This window comes from Pseudophryne corroboree, chromosome 9 (assembly GCF_028390025.1).
Source record: "Pseudophryne corroboree isolate aPseCor3 chromosome 9, aPseCor3.hap2, whole genome shotgun sequence".
Taxonomy (NCBI): Eukaryota; Metazoa; Chordata; class Amphibia; order Anura; family Myobatrachidae; genus Pseudophryne; species Pseudophryne corroboree.
Window position 1 is genome coordinate 52,396,405 of NC_086452.1, and position 16,088 is coordinate 52,412,492.

General features: G+C 50.1%; 1 protein-coding gene across 1 annotated transcript in view; it reads right to left on the reverse strand.

Annotated features, from left to right (window-relative positions):
* The window catches only part of HYI (hydroxypyruvate isomerase (putative)), a 39,670-nt gene extending 23,962 nt beyond the window's left edge, over positions 1 to 15,708 (reverse strand). The window contains exon 1 of the mRNA XM_063939331.1: positions 15,263 to 15,708. Coding sequence (XP_063795401.1) covers positions 15,263 to 15,461 — 199 coding nt within the window. The 5' untranslated portion in view covers positions 15,462 to 15,708. The remainder of the gene's footprint in view (positions 1 to 15,262) is intronic.
* Positions 15,709 to 16,088: the final 380 nt, after the last annotated feature.

Consider the following 16,088-nt stretch of genomic DNA (forward strand, 5'->3'; position numbering starts at 1 on the left):
CCTAACCATCCCTTCCCACAGCCTATCCCTAACCATCCCTTCCCACAGCCTATCCCTAACCATCCTTTCCCACAGCCTATCCCTAACCATCCCTTCCCACAGCCTATCCCTAACCATCCTTTCCCACAGCCTAACCCTAACCATCCTTTCCCACAGCCTAACCCTAACCATCCCCTCCCGCAGCCTAACCCTAACCGTCCCTTCCCACAGCCTATCCTTAACCCTACAGCCTTCCCACAGCCTATCCTTAACCGTCCCCTCCTGCAGCCTATCCTTAACCGTCCCTTTCTACAGCCTATCCCTAGCAATCCCTTCCCACAGCTATCCCTAACCATCCTTTCCCACAGCCTATCCCTAACCCTACAGCCTTCCCACAGCCTATCCCTAACCGTCCCTTTCCACAGCCTATCCCTAACCATCCCTTCCCACAGCCTATCCCTAACCGTCCTTTCCCACAGCCTAATCGTCCCCTCCCGCAGCCTAACCCTAACCGTCCCCTTCCACAGCCTATCCCTAACCGTCCCCTCCCGCAGCCTATCCCTAACCGTCCCCTCCCGCAGCCTATCCCTAACCGTCCCCTCCTGCAGCCTATCCCTAACCATCCTCTCTCGCAGCCTAACCCTAACCGTCCCCTTCCACAGCCTATCCCAAACCGTCCCCTTTCGCAGCCTATCCCTAACCGTCCCCTCCCGCAGCCTATCCCTGACCGTCCCCTCCCGCAGCCTATCCTTAACCGTCCCCTCCCGCAGCCTATCCCTGACCGTCCCCTCCCGCAGCCTATCCCTGACCGTCCCCTCCCGCAGCCTATCCCTGACCGTCCCCTCCCGCAGCCTATCCCTAACTGTCCCCTCCCGCAGCCTATCCCTAACCGTCCCCTCCCGCAGCCTATCCCTAACCGTCCCCTCCCGCAAGCCTATCCCTAACGGTCCCCTCTCGTAGTCTAACCCTAACCGTCCCCTCCCACAGCCTAACCCTAACCGTCCCCTCCTGCAGCCTATCCCTAATCATGCCCTCCTGCAGTCTATTCTTAACTGTCCCCTCCCGCAGACTAACACTACCCGTCCACTCCCGCAGCCTAACCCGATCCGTCCCCTCCCGCAGCCTAATTCTAACCATCCCCTCCAGCAGCCTAACCCTAACCATCCCCTTCTGCAGCCTAACCCTAACCATCCCCTCCCACAGCCTAACCTTAACCGTCCCCTCCAGCAGCCAAACACTAATCGTCCCCTCTCGCAGCCTATCCCTAACCGTCCCCTCCTGCAGCCTAACCCTAACTCCAGTACTTACAGTCAGGATGCCGCTATCGGAATTCTGGCTGTCGGGAGCCTGACCAAATTCCCCTGTAAATGCTAGTAACCCACATCCCCATAAGTATCAATGGGTTTACAAAATAACACAAATCATACTAAACACATGTACACTATGTGGAGATAAATACTCAGCATAAAAAACTCCTAGGGGCAGAATTCAAATGCACTGGCGGCCGGCGGCCAGCAGATGGGGCCTAAAGAAGCTATTCAATTGTAGCTCCATTTGGGCACGATCAGCTGCCGCAGCTGACATTTTAGCTCGCACCCCCCAAGGATGGTGAGCTAAAATGTGTGAAAAGTGACCCGTTTGGGCGCCCACAGTTGCGCGCATTGCAGTAGCAGCCATGACGGTTGACGCAGCCGCTACTGTGAAAATACTGTATGCTAATTCTGCAGCAGATGTCTTGTGTAAATAGACGCCGGTCAAAGGGACAAGTACTGGGGAGCATGACAATACGATTTGCATCTTCACGGTCAGCCACTGAGATTTGTTACTCAGGAATCCACACAGAACAATTTAACATTTGTAACAAATAATATACCGAACAGCAGAAAGCAACATACTGTATTCTTCCCATCCTTCCAGCCGTAGGACTAAGCTGGCCCAATCAGAACAGCGTAACAGCGCCCACTGACTGGGACAGCTGGGAGGTACTGGATACATTTGTGAAAACTATGTAATAAATACCATAGAGTATTTTGCAGGTATACTGGGCCTAATTCTGAGTTGATTGCAGCAGCAAATTTGTTAGCAGTTGAGCAAAACATGTGCACTGTAGGGGGGGGAACAGATGTAACATGTGCAGAGAGCATTAGATTTGGGTGAGGTGTGTTCAAACTGAAATCTAAATTGCAGTATAAAAATAAAGCAGCCAATATTTACCCTGCACAGAAACAATATAACCCACCCAAATCTAACTCTCTCTGCATATGTTACATCTGCCACACCTGCAGTGCACATGGTTTTGCTCAACTGCTAACAAATTTGCTGCTGCGATCAACTCTGAATTACCCCCACTGTATGTACTGTAGGCAGGAGGACACAGATCATGGATTTCGTGTTACCGGCGGTAGGGAAATACTAATTACTGAGAAGGCTCTGGTTGTGTGCATAATGTACAGTCATAACTACAAGTGGTGCAGCATGGTGGTGTAAAGGTTAGCACGAAGGCCGGGGCATATCTAGAGAAGAGGAGGTCCGTGTGCAGGCTCCGTCAGGGCCCCCTCCCCTCTAGCTGGCGGCAGCGCTGTGACTCTGGTCACTAAGGGACCCTAGCGCTCTCCTAGAGTCTAGAACGCAGGCGGCCATTTTCCCAGTGATTTTCCTACTGCGCATACGCGAAACATCAGAAAAATGGCGCCGCACCATTTGCACAGTGATTCCTGAAGCGCTGCTGCTTCACCGCGGGACTAAAGAGGGTAAGTATCACGAAAAAAATTGGGTGCGGTGTGGGCCTGGACCTCGGGGGTGCGTGTGCGCCGCACACACTGCACCCATTATAAATACGCCAGTACATGAGTTAAGTTCCTGGACATGGCCCATCGTTGTGGAGTTTGTATGTTCTCCTTGTGTTTTTGCGGGTTTCCTCTGGGTACTCCGGTGTCTTCCCACAATCCAAAAACATACTGGTAGGATAATTGGCTTCTGACAAAAAAATAAGAATTTACTTACCGATAATTCTATTTCTCATAGTCCGTAGTGGATGCTGGGAACTCCGTAAGGACCATGGGGATTAGCGGCTCCGCAGGAGACTGGGCACAAAAGTAAAAGCTTTAGGACTACCTGGTGTGCACTGGCTCCTCCCCCTATGACCCTCCTCCAAGCCTCAGTTAGGATACTGTGCCCGGACGAGCGTACACAATAAGGAAGGATTTTGAATCCCGGGTAAGACTCATACCAGCCACACCAATCACACCGTACAACCTGTGATCTGAACCCAGTTAACAGCATGATAACAGAGGAGCCTCTGAAAAGATGGCTCACAACAATAATAACCCGATTTTTGTAACAATAACTATGTACAAGTATTGCAGACAATCCGCACTTGGGATGGGCGCCCAGCATCCACTACGGACTATGAGAAATAGAATTATCGGTAAGTAAATTCTTATTTTCTCTGACGTCCTAGTGGATGCTGGGAACTCCGTAAGGACCATGGGGATTATACCAAAGCTCCCAAACGGGCGGGAGAGTGCGGATGACTCTGCAGCACCGAATGAGAGAACTCCAGGTCCTCCTCAGCCAGGGTATCAAATTTGTAGAATTTTGCAAACGTGTTTGCCCCTGACCAAGTAGCAGCTCGGCAAAGTTGTAAAGCCGAGACCCCTCGGGCAGCCGCCCAGGATGAGCCCACCTTCCTTGTGGAGTGGGCTTTTACAGATTTTGGCTGTGGCAGGCCTGCCACAGAATGTGCAAGCTGAATTGTACTACAAATCCAACGAGCAATAGTCTGCTTAGAAGCAGGAGCACCCAGCTTATTGGGTGCATACAGGATAAACAGCGAGTCAGATTTCCTGACTCCAGCCGTCCTGGAAACATATATTTTCAGGGCCCTGACTACGTCCAGCAACTTGGAGTCCTCCAAGTCCCTAGTAGCCGCAGGCACCACAATAGGCTGGTTCAAGTGAAATGCTGAAACCACCTTAGGGAGAAATTGAGGACGAGTCCTCAATTCTGCCCTGTCCGTATGAAAAATTAGGTAAGGGCTTTTATAGGATAAAGCCGCCAATTCTGAGACACGCCTGGCTGAAGCCAGGGCTAACAACATTACCACTTTCCAAGTGAGATATTTTAAGTCCACAGTGGAGAGTGGTTCAAACCAATGTGATTTTAGGAACCCCAAAACTACATTGAGATCCCAATGTGCCACTGGAGGCACAAAAGGAGGCTGTATATGCAGTACCCCCTTGACAAACGTCTGAACTTCAGGAACTGAAGCCAGTTCTTTCTGGAAGAAAATCGACAGGGCCGAAATTTGAACCTTAATGGACCCTAATTTTAGGCCCATAGACAGTCCTGTTTGCAGGAAATGTAGGAAACGACCCAGTTGAAATTCCTCTGTAGGGGCCTTCCTGGCCTCGCACCACGCAACATATTTACGCCAAATCCGGTGATAATGTTGCACGGTTACATCCTTCCTGGCTTTGATCAGGGTAGGGATGACTTCATCCGGAATGCCTTTTTCTTTCAGGATCCGGCGTTCAACCGCCATGCCGTCAAACGCAGCCGCTGTAAGTCTTGGAACAGACAGGGTCCCTGCTGAAGCAGGTCCTTTCTTAGAGGTAGAGGCCACGGGTCCTCTGTGAGCATCTCTTGAAGTTCCGGGTACCAAGTCCTTCTTGGCCAATCCGGAGCCACGAGTATAGTCCTTACTCCTCTCCTTCTTATGATCCTCAGTACCTTGGGTATGAGAGGCAGAGGAGGGAACACATACACTGACTGGTACACCCACGGTGTTACCAGAGCGTCCACAGCTATTGCCTGAGGGTCCCTTGACCTGGCGCAATACCTGTCCAGTTTTTTGTTGAGGCGGGACGCCATCATGTCCACCTTTGGCTTTTCCCAACGGTTCACAATCATGTGGAAGACTTCTGGGTGAAGTCCCCACTCCCCCGGATGGAGGTCGTGTCTGCTGGGGAAGTCTGCTTCCCAGTTGTCCACTCCCGGAATGAACACTGCTGACAGTGCTATCACATGATTTTCCGCCCAGCGAAGAATCCTTGCAACTTCTGTCATTGCCCTCCTGCTTCTTGTGCCGCCCTGTCTGTTTACGTGGGCGACTGCCGTGATGTTGTCTGACTGGATCAGCACCGGCTGACCTTGAAGCAGAGGTCTTGCTAGGCTTAGAGCATTGTAGATGGCCCTTAGCTCCAGGATATTTATGTGAAGTGATGTCTCCAGGCTTGACCACAAGCCCTGGAAATTTCTTCCCTGTGTGACTGCTCCCCAGCCTCTCAGGCTGGCATCCGTGGTCACCAGGACCCAGTCCTGAATGCCGAATCTGCGGCCCTCTAGAAGATGAGCACTCTGCAACCACCACAGCACAGGAGAGACACCCTTGTCCTTGGTGACAAGATTATCCGCTGATGCATCTGAAGATGCGACCTGGACCATTTGTCTAGCAGATCCCACTGGAAGGTTCTTGCGTGGAATCTGCCGAATGGGATTGCTTCGTAAGAAGCCACCATCTTTCCCAGGACCCTTGTGCATTGATGCACTGAGACTTGGCCTGGTTTTAGGAGATTTCTGACTAGTTCGGATAACTCCCTGGCTTTCTCCTCCGGGAGAAACACCTTTTTCTGGACTGTGTCCAGGATCATCCCTAGGAATAGGAGTCGGGTAGTCGGGATCAGCTGAGATTTTGGAATATTGAGAATCCAACCGTGCTGGCGCAGCACTATCTGAGATAGTGCTACCCCGACTTCCAACTGTTCCCTGGATCTTGCCCTTATCAGGAGATCGTCCAAGTAAGGGATAACTAAAACTCCCTTCCTTCGAAGGAGTATCATCATTTCGGCCATTACCTTGGTAAAGACCCGGGGTGCCGTGGACAATCCAAACGGCAGCGTCTGAAACTGATAGTGACAGTTCTGTACCACAAACCTGAGGTACCCTTGGTGAGAAGGGCAAATTGGGACATGTAGGTAAGCATCTTTGATGTCCAGAGACACCATATAGTCCCCGTCTTCCAGGTTTGCAATCACTGCTCTGAGTGACTCCATCTTGAATTTGAACCTTTGTATGTAAGTGTTCAAGGATTTTAGGTTTAAAATTGGTCTCACCGAGCCGTCCGGCTTCGGTACCACTCTGAGGGAGACGTCGGTAAAGCAGACTTTAGAAAACGGCGAGGGGGAGACGTCTCGAATTCCAATTTGTACCCCTGAGATACCACTTGAAGGATCCAGGTGTCCACTTGCGAGTGGGCCCACTGCGCACTGAACTTCTTGAGACGGGCCCCCACCGTGTCTGCCTGTAAAGCCCCAGCGTCATGCTGAGGACTTTGCGGAGGCGGGAGAGGGCTTGTGTTCCTGGGAACTGGCTGTTTGTTGCAGCCTTTTTCCTCTCCCTCTGCCACGGGGCATAAATGAGGCGCCTTTTGCCCGCTTGCCCTTATGGGGCCGAAAGGACTGCGCCTGATAATACGGCGTCTTCTTAGGTTGAGAAGCTACCTGGGGTAAAAACGTGGATTTTCCAGCAGTTGCCGTGGCTACCAGGTCTGATAGACCTACCCCAAATAACTCCTCCCCCTTATAAGGCAATACTTCCATGTGCCTTTTAGAATCCGCATCACCTGACCACTGCCGCGTCCATAAACCTCTTCTAGCAGAAATGGACAGCGCGCTAACTCTTGATGCCAGTCGGCAAATATCCCTCTGTGCATCACGCATATATAGAAATGCATCCTTCAAATGCTCTATAGTCAGTAATATACTGTCCCTATCTAGGGTATCAATATTTTCAGTCAGGGAATCCGACCACGCCAGGCCCGCACTGCACATCCAGGCTGAGGCGATTGCTGGTCGCAGTATAACACCCGTGTGAGAGTATATACATTTTAGGATATTCTCCAGCTTTCTATCGGCAGGTTCCTTTAGGGCGGCCGTATCAGGAGAGGGTAGTGCTACCTGTTTTGACAAACGTGTGAGCGCTTTATCCACCCTAGGGGGTGTTTCCCAACGTGCCCTATCCTCTGGCGGGAAAGGGTACGATGCCAATAACCTTTTAGGAATTATCCGTTTTTTATCGGGGGAAACCCACGCCTCATCACACACTTCATTTAATTCCTCGGATATAGGAAAAACTACAGGCAGTTTTTTCTCACCAAACATAATACCCTTTTTAGTGGTACTTGTATTATCAGAGATATGCAATACATTTTTAATTGCTTCAATCATGTAACGTGTGGCCCTAGTGGAAGTCACGTTTGTCTCATCATCGTCGACACTGGAGTCAGTATCCGTGTCTGTGTCTGCCATTTGAGGTAACGGGCGTTTTAAAGCCCCTGATGGCGTTTGAGACCCTTGGACAGGCACAAGCTGAGTAGCCGGCTGTCTCATGTCGTCAACTGTCTGTCGTAACGAGCTGACACTGTCACGCAATTCCTTCCATAAGCTCATCCACTCAGGTGTCGACTCCCCAGAGGGTGACAACTGTATAATAGGCAATTGCTCCGCCTCCATCTCATTTTCCTCCTCAAACATGTCGACACAATCGTACCGACACACCGCACACACACAGGGAATGCTCTGATAGAGGACAGGACCCCACTAGCCCTTTGGGGAGACAGAGGGAGAGTATGCCAGCACACACCAGAGCGCTATATATAAACAGGAATACCACTATAAAATGTGCTTTTCCCTTTATAGCTGCTGTTAGTATCAAAACTGCGCCAAATTAGTGCCCCCCCTCTCTTTTTTACCCTTTTCTGTAGTGCAGGACTGCAGGGGAGAGTCAGGGAGACGTCCTTCCAGCGGAGCTGTGATGGAAAATGGCGCCTGTGTGCTGAGGAGATAGGCTCCGCCCCCTTCTCGGCGGCCTTTTCTCCCGCTTTTTTGTAAGTTCTGGCAGGGGTTAAAATACATCCATATAGCCCTGGGGGTTATATGTGGTGTATTTATTCCAGCCAAGGTGTTTTACATTGCTGCTCAGGGCGCCCCCCCCTAGCGCCCTGCACCCTCAGTGACCGGAGTGTGAAGTGTGCCTGAGTAACAATGGCGCACAGCTGCAGTGCTGTGCGCTACCTTGTTGAAGACTGATGTCTTCTGCCGCCGATTTTTCCGGACCTCTTCTTGCTTCTGGCTCTGTAAGGGGGCCGGCGGCGCGGCTCTGGGACCGAGCTCCGAGGCTGGGCCTGTGTTCGGTCCCTCTGGAGCTAATGGTGTCCAGTAGCCTAAGAAGCCCAATCCACTCTGCACTTCAGGTGAGTTCGCTTCTTCTCCCCTTAGTCCCTCGATGCAGTGAGCCTGTTGCCAGCAGGTCTCACTGAAAATAAAAAACCTAAAACTAAAACTTTCACTAAGAAGCTCAGGAGAGCCCCTAGTGTGCACCCTTCTCGGCCGGGCACAAAAATCTAACTGAGGCTTGGAGGAGGGTCATAGGGGGAGGAGCCAGTGCACACCAGGTAGTCCTAAAGCTTTTACTTTTGTGCCCAGTCTCCTGCGGAGCCGCTAATCCCCATGGTCCTTACGGAGTTCCCAGCATCCACTAGGACGTCAGAGAAATAAGATTTTACTTACCGGTAAATCTATTTCTCGTAGTCCGTAGTGGATGCTGGGGACTCCGTAAGGACCATGGGGATAGACGGGCTCCGCAGGAGACATGGGCACTTTAAGAAAGAATTTAGGTTCTGGTGTGCACTGGCTCCTCCCTCTATGCCCCTCCTCCAGACCTCAGTTAGAGAAACTGTGCCCAGAAGAGCTGACAGTACAAGGAAAGGATTTTGGTAATCCAGGGCAAGATTCATACCAGCCACACCAATCACACCGTATAACAAGTGAAAACAACCAGTTAACAGTATGATAAACAACAGAGCATCAGGTCAACCCTGATGCAACCATAACATAACCCTTATTGAAGCAATAACTATATACAAGTATTGCAGAAGAATTCCGCACTTGGGACGGGCGCCCAGCATCCACTACGGACTACGAGAAATAGATTTACCTGTAAGTAAAATCTTATTTTCTCTAACGTCCTAGTGGATGCTGGGGACTCCGTAAGGACCATGGGGATTATACCAAAGCTCCCAAACGGGCGGGAGAGTGCGGATGACTCTGCAGCACCGATTGAGCAAACACAAGGTCCTCCTCGGCCAGGGTATCAAACATGTAGAACTTTGCAAAAGTGTTCGAACCTGACCAAGTAGCCGCACGGCAAAGCTATAATGCCGAGACCCCTCGGGCAGCCGCCCAAGAAGAGCCCACCTTCCTAGTGGAATGGGCCTTAACTGATTTTGGCAGCGGCAATCCAGCCGCAGAATGAGCCTGCTGAATCGTGTTACAGATCCAGCGAGCAATAGTTTGCTTTGAAGCAGGAGCACCAAGCTTTTTGGAAGCATACAGGATAAACAACGACTGTTTTCCTGACCCTAGCCGTTCTGGCTACATTAACCTTCAAGCCCTGACCACATCAAGTAACTCGGAATCCTCCAAGTCAGTAGTAGCCACAGGCACCACAATAGGTTGGTTTATATGAAAAGATGAAACCACTTTCGGCAGAAATTGTGGACGGGTCCGCAATTCTGCTTTATCCGCATGGAAAACCAGATAGGGGCTTTTATGTGACAAAGCCTCCAACTCTGACACACGCCTAGCCGAAGCCAAGGCTAATAGCATGACCACCTTCCACGTGAGATATTTCAACTCCACCGTTTTGAGTGGTTCAAACCAATGGGATTTCAGGAAACTCAACACCACGTTAAGATCCCAAGGTGCCACTGGAGGCACAAAAGGGGGCTGAATATGCAGCACTCCCTTTACAAACGTCTGAACTTCAGGTAGAGAAGCCAACTCTTTTTGAAAGAAAATGGATAGGGCCGAAATCTGGACCTTAATGGAACCCAATTTTAGGCCCAAATTCACTCCGGACTGTAGGAAGTGAAGGAAACAGCCCAGCTGGAATTCCTCCGTAGGAGCATTCCTGGCCTCACACCAAGCAACATATTTTCGCCATATACGGTGATAATGTTGAGCTGTCACGTCCTTCCTAGCCTTTATCAGCGTAGGAATGACCTCATCCGGAATGCCTTTCTCTGCTAGGATCCGGCGTTCAACCGCCATGCCGTCAAACGCAGCCGCGGTAAGTCTTGGAACAGACAGGGCCCCTGTTGCAACAAGTCCTGTCTTAGAGGAAGAGGCCACGGTCCTCTGTGAGCATTTCTTGCAGTTCTGGATACCAAGTCCTTCTTGGCCAATCTGGAACAATGAGTATTGTTCTCACTCCTCTTTTTCTTATTATCCTCAGCACTTTGGGTATGAGAGGAAGAGGAGGAAATACATAGACCGACTGGAACACCCACGGTGTCACCAGGGCGTCTACAGCTATCGCCTGAGGGTCTCTTGACCTGGCGCAATATCCCTGTAGCTTTTTGTTGAGGCGGGATGCCATCATGTCCACCTGTGGCAGTTCCCACCGACTTCTAATCTGTGCGAAGACTTCCTGATGAAGTCCCCACTCTCCCGGGTGGAGGACGTGTCTGCTGAGGAAGTCTGCTTCCCAGTTGTCCACTCCCGGGATGAACACTGCTGACAGTGCGCTTACGTGATTCTCCGCCCAGCGAAGAATTCTGGTGGCTTCCGCCATCGCCACTCTGCTCCTTGTGCCGCCTTGGCGGTTTACATGAGCCACTGCAGTGATGTTGTCCGACTGAATCAGAACCGGTTGGTCGCGAAGCAGGGTCTCCGCTTGACGTAGGGCGTTGTATATGGCCCTTAGTTCCAGGATGTTGATGTGAAGGCAAGTCTCTTGACTTGACCACAGACCTTGGAAATTTCTTCCCTGTGTGACTGCACCCCAACTTCGGAGGCTTGCGTCCGTGGTCACCAGGACCCAGTCCTGAATGCCGAATCTGCGGCCCTCGAGAAGGTGAGCGCTCTGCAGCCACCACAGGAGTGATACCCTGGCCCTGGGGGATAGGGTGATTAACCGATGCATCTGAAGATCTGATCCGGACCACTTGTCCAGTAAGTCCAATTGAAAAGTCCTCGCATGGAACCTGCCGAAGGGAATGGCCTCGTATGATGCCACCATCTTTCCCAGGACACGAGTGCAGTGATGCACTGACACCTGTTTTGGTTTTAATAGGTTCCTGACCAGTGTCATGAGTTCCTGAGCTTTCTCCATCGGGAGATAAACCCTTTTCTGGTCTGTGTCTAGAATCATGCCCAGGAAAGGCAGACGAGTCGTAGGAACCAACTGCGACTTTGGAATATTTAGAATCCAGCCGTGTTGCTGTAACACTTCCAGAGAAAGTGCTACGCTGATAAGCAACTGCTCTCTTGATCTCGCTTTTATGAGGAGATCGTCAAAGTATGGGATAATTGTGACTCCTTGCTTCCACAGGAGTACCATCATCTCCGCCATTACCTTGGTAAATATTCTCGGTGCCGTGGAGAGACCAAACGGCAACGTCTGAAATTGGTAATGACAATCCTGTACCACAAATCTGAGGTACGCCTGATGAGGTGGATAAATGGGGACATGAAGGTATGCATCCTTTATGTCCAGAGACACCATAAAATCCCCCCCTTCCAGGCTTGCGATGACCGCTCTCAGCGATTCCATCTTGAACTTGAACCTTTTCAGGTATATGTTCAGGGATTTTAAATTCAATATGGGTCTGACCGAACCGTCCGGTTTCGGGACTACAAACATGGTCGAATAATAACCCCTTCCTTGTTGAAGGAGGGGAACCTTGACCACCACTTGTTGAAGATACAATTTGTGAATTGCAGTTAACACAATTTCCCTCTCGTGGGGGGAAGCTGGCAGGGCCGATTTGAGGTATCGGTGCGGGGGCATCTCCTCGGATTCCAGCTTGTATCCCTGAGACACAATATCTATTGCCCAGGGATCCAACTGGGAGTGAACCCACTTGTGGCTGAAATTTCGAAGACGTGCCCCCACCGGGCCTAGCTCCGCTTGTGGAGCCCCAGCGTCATGCGGTGGATTTTGTAGAGGCCGGGGAGGACTTCTGTTCCTGGGAACTAGCTGTGTTGTGCAGCTTCTTTCCTCTGCCCCTGCCTCTGGCACGAAAGGACGCACCTCGGACTTTCTTGTTTTTCTGTGATCGAAAGGACTGCATTTGATAATACGGTGCTCTCTTAGGCTGTGAGGAAACATATGGCAAAAAAATTGACTTTCCAGCAGTAGCTGTGGAGACCAGGTCCGAGAGACCCTCCCCAAACAATTCCTCACCCTTGTAAGGTAAAACCTCCATATGCCTTTTTGAGTCGGCATCACCTGTCCATGGCCGAGTCCACAGGACCCTTCTGGCAGAAATCGACATAGCATTTATTCTAGAACCCTGTAGACTAATGTCTCTTTGAGCATCTCTCATATATAGGACAGCGTCTTTAATATGCCCCAGGGTCAATAATATAGTATCCTTGTCTAAAGTATCAAGTTCCTCAGACAGGGTGTCCGTCCACGCTGCTACAGCACTTCACACCCAGGCCGACGCGATCGCCGGCCCCAGTAAGGTACCTGAATGTGTATAAATGGACTTCAGGGTACCCTCCTGTTTTCTATCCGCAGCTTTTTTGAGGGTAGCCGTATCCTGTGACGGCAGGGCTACCTTCTTGGATAAGCGTGTTAAAGCTTTGTCCACCCTAGGGGAGGATTCCCAGCGTAACCTGTCCGTTGGCGGGAAAGGATACGCCATAAGAATCCTTTTGGAAATCTGCAGTTTTTTATCTGGAGATTCCCAAGCCTTTTCACATAACTCATTTAGCTAGTGTGAGGGGGGAAAGGTTACCTCAGGCTTCTTTCCCTTATACATATGCACCCTCTTGTCAGGGACTGGGGTTTCCTCTGTGATGTGCAACACACCTTTAATTGCTATAATCATATAACGGATGGATTTAGCCAATTTTACCTGTAATTTTGCATCATCGTAATCGACACTGGAGTCAGAATCCATGTCTGTATCCGTGTCAACAATTTGGGATAGTGGGCGCTTCTGAGACCCTGTCGGCCTCTGCGACATATGATCAGGCATGGGTTGGGACCCTGACTGTCCTGAGGCTTCAGCTTTTTCTAACCTTTTATGTAAGGAATTAACATTATCATTTAAAACCTTCCACATAACCATCCAATCAGGTGTTGGCGCCGTCGGCAGAGACACCACATTCATTTGCTCCAGCTCTGCTTCCACATAGCCTTCCTCATCAGACATGTCGACACAAGCGTACCGACACACCACACACACAGGGAATGCCCTTTTTGAAGACAGTTCCCCCACAAGGCCCTTTGGAGAGACAGAGAGAGAGTATGCCAGCACACACCCCAGCGCTATAACCCAGGAATAACACAGTAGCTTAATGTTAACCCAGTAGCTGCTGTTTATATTGTGTTTTTGCGCCTAATTTATGTGGCCCCCCCTCTCTTTTTACCCTCTTCTACCGTGAATCTGCAGGGGAGAGCCTGGGGAGCTTCCTCTCAGCGGAGCTGTGGAGAAAAAATGGCGCTGGTAAGTGCTGATGAAGAAGCCCCGCCCTCTCGACGGCGGGCTTCTGTCCCGCTTAAATATGCATTTTCTTGGCGGGGGCTCATACATATATACAGTGCCCAACTGTATATATGTTTACTTTTGCCAAAAAGAGGTTCCAAATGCTGCCCAGGGCGCCCCCCCCCCCTGCGCCCTGCACCCTTACAGTGACCGGAGTATGTGAGGTGTGTGTGAGCAATGGCGCACAGCTGCAGTGCTGTGCGTTACCTCAGTGAAGAACGGAGTGTTCTGCCGCCGATTTGAAGTCTTCTTGCTTCTCATACTCACCCGGCTTCTGTCTTCCGGCTCTGCGAGGGGGACGGCGGCGCGGCTCTGGGATCGGACGGCGAGGGTGAGATCCTGCGTACGATCCCTCTGGAGCTAATGGTGTCCAGTAACCTAAGAAGCAGGACCTAGCTTCAGAGAGTAGGGCTGCTTCTCTCCCCTCTGTCCCACGATGCAGGGAGTCTGTTGCCAGCAGAGCTCCCTGAAAATAAAAAACCTAACAAAATACTTTCTCTCAGCGAACTCAGGAGAGCTCACTGAAAAGTACCCGGCTCGTCTGGGCACAGTATCAAACTGAGGTCTGGAGGAGGGGCATAGAGGGAGGAGCCAGTGCACACCAGAACCTAAATTCTTTCTTAAAGTGCCCATGTCTCCTGCGGAGCCCGTCTATCCCCATGGTCCTTACGGAGTCCCCAGCATCCACTAGGACGTTAGAGAAAAACAAAAACACCAAAACAGCCCTAGTTGTGTGTACATGTGGTAGGGAATATAGATTGTAAGCTCCTCAGGAGCAGGGACTGATGTGAATGACTGAAATATTCTGTGCACTATTTAAATAACGCAACAAGTAAATAAAATAATGTTGGCTCCTGGTACATGAATAGAAATGGACACCCCCTTATCCGTAATTTTAACCAAATTACCCTAAAATATTAATTAACCTGTGCCCCCCTCATTTGTCTTGGCCCCTAAGGCTGTTTCCCCTCTCGCAGAGCCCTATTTACATCCCTGATTTTTTTTTTTTTAAACCTCTGAACTGTAAATAATATGGATATTACAAGTCACCAATAGCTCTGTAACCACATTAAAAAAAAGTAGCAGTAGACTGAGCACTTTTATACAAGGCGCACAAATCTAAAATGATCATTACTTTATATAATTATCTGTATAATAATTTGCCATGGTCTGTCCTGACTCCAACAACCACTGCTAGGGAGACAGACAGACCTTAGCCTAGTAAGAGAGGAAGGTGAAACGCGCTGCCGGGGACGCGGTAAGTATGGGGGCAGCGCGGATTGGGAGCAGTGGCCAGGCAATGAGGTGAACCAGGTCCTTTTACTATTTATAATAATAACAATACAAAGTTTTCCAGTGAAACAATGATCAGAATGGAACAATTATAAAGGATGACTCTAGAACTCGTTATATGAATAATAGCTGAGTTCCCCCTATACTATATTACAGTGATAAAAATAATAATAATAATAATAATAATAATAATAATAATAATAAAACGTACCTGTATAGCTATATATAGATCTATATACCTACATCAATATATCTGTCTATCTATATATATATAATTAAATAACTAGATACATTATATATATATATATATATATATATATATATATATATATATATAATGTAACATGTATCTAGTTGTTTATATATGTGTGTGTATATATTTATTTTTTATTTTTTTTTTCCCCTTATGTAAGGGGTGGGGGTCAGTAGTACCTGGGGGGGTGTTCAGCAGCACCAGCTCCACATGATGCTCCCTCAGGGCGCCTTGGATGGAGGCCGGGTCTGAGGCATAGGGCCAGGCCACCTCCACCGCCTGGAACCCCGCTCTGGCCGCAGCACGGATGCGGCCGGGCAGGTCAGGGATCTCCGGGAAAAGCCAGGAGATGTTCGCCGCAAACCGTAGCGGTGGCATGGAGCCTGGGGCTGCTGGGAGGACACGGTGGTCTCTGAGGCTGCAGGCGGCGCACGGGGTCACTGAGCCGGGCGGGACGGGTAGGACAGGCTGGGGATGCGTACGGTCAGGTAGGCCGCGGCCTCGGTGGATGTAGATGGGCGGAACCGAGGGGAGTTTGGGGGTAAAGTCCTCCGTGTGCCGGTCAGAGTCTGCTTCAGTGATCACTGCTCGGGACCCGGAGGCCTCTGAGCCAGCTCCTATCTGTATCATTGGCTTCAGTCTGCTATTATTTACTGTATAATGGAAGACACTTTATTATATGAACCTAGTGAGTGGTGTAAATAACATTATCATAGGGCTGGTATATAGACACAGGTACTGGGGAACAGTGCCAAGTAATTATACATCTGAATCGCCACCCTTGCCTTAATATCTGCAATAGAAATGCGTCACAGAGACTCTCTGCAGCACCGCGTGCTACAGTATATAGGGCCTATTTACCAAGGCCTCGCTTCCCTTAACATTATGTAAGGTGATAAGTAAAATGTAGGGCTTGATTCAGAGGCGGACTCTGTTGTGTCATCAGACGCAAGCGGGCAACGTTTTCAGCCTGTGCGTGAGTCCGAGCCGCACAGCGTGGTGTCC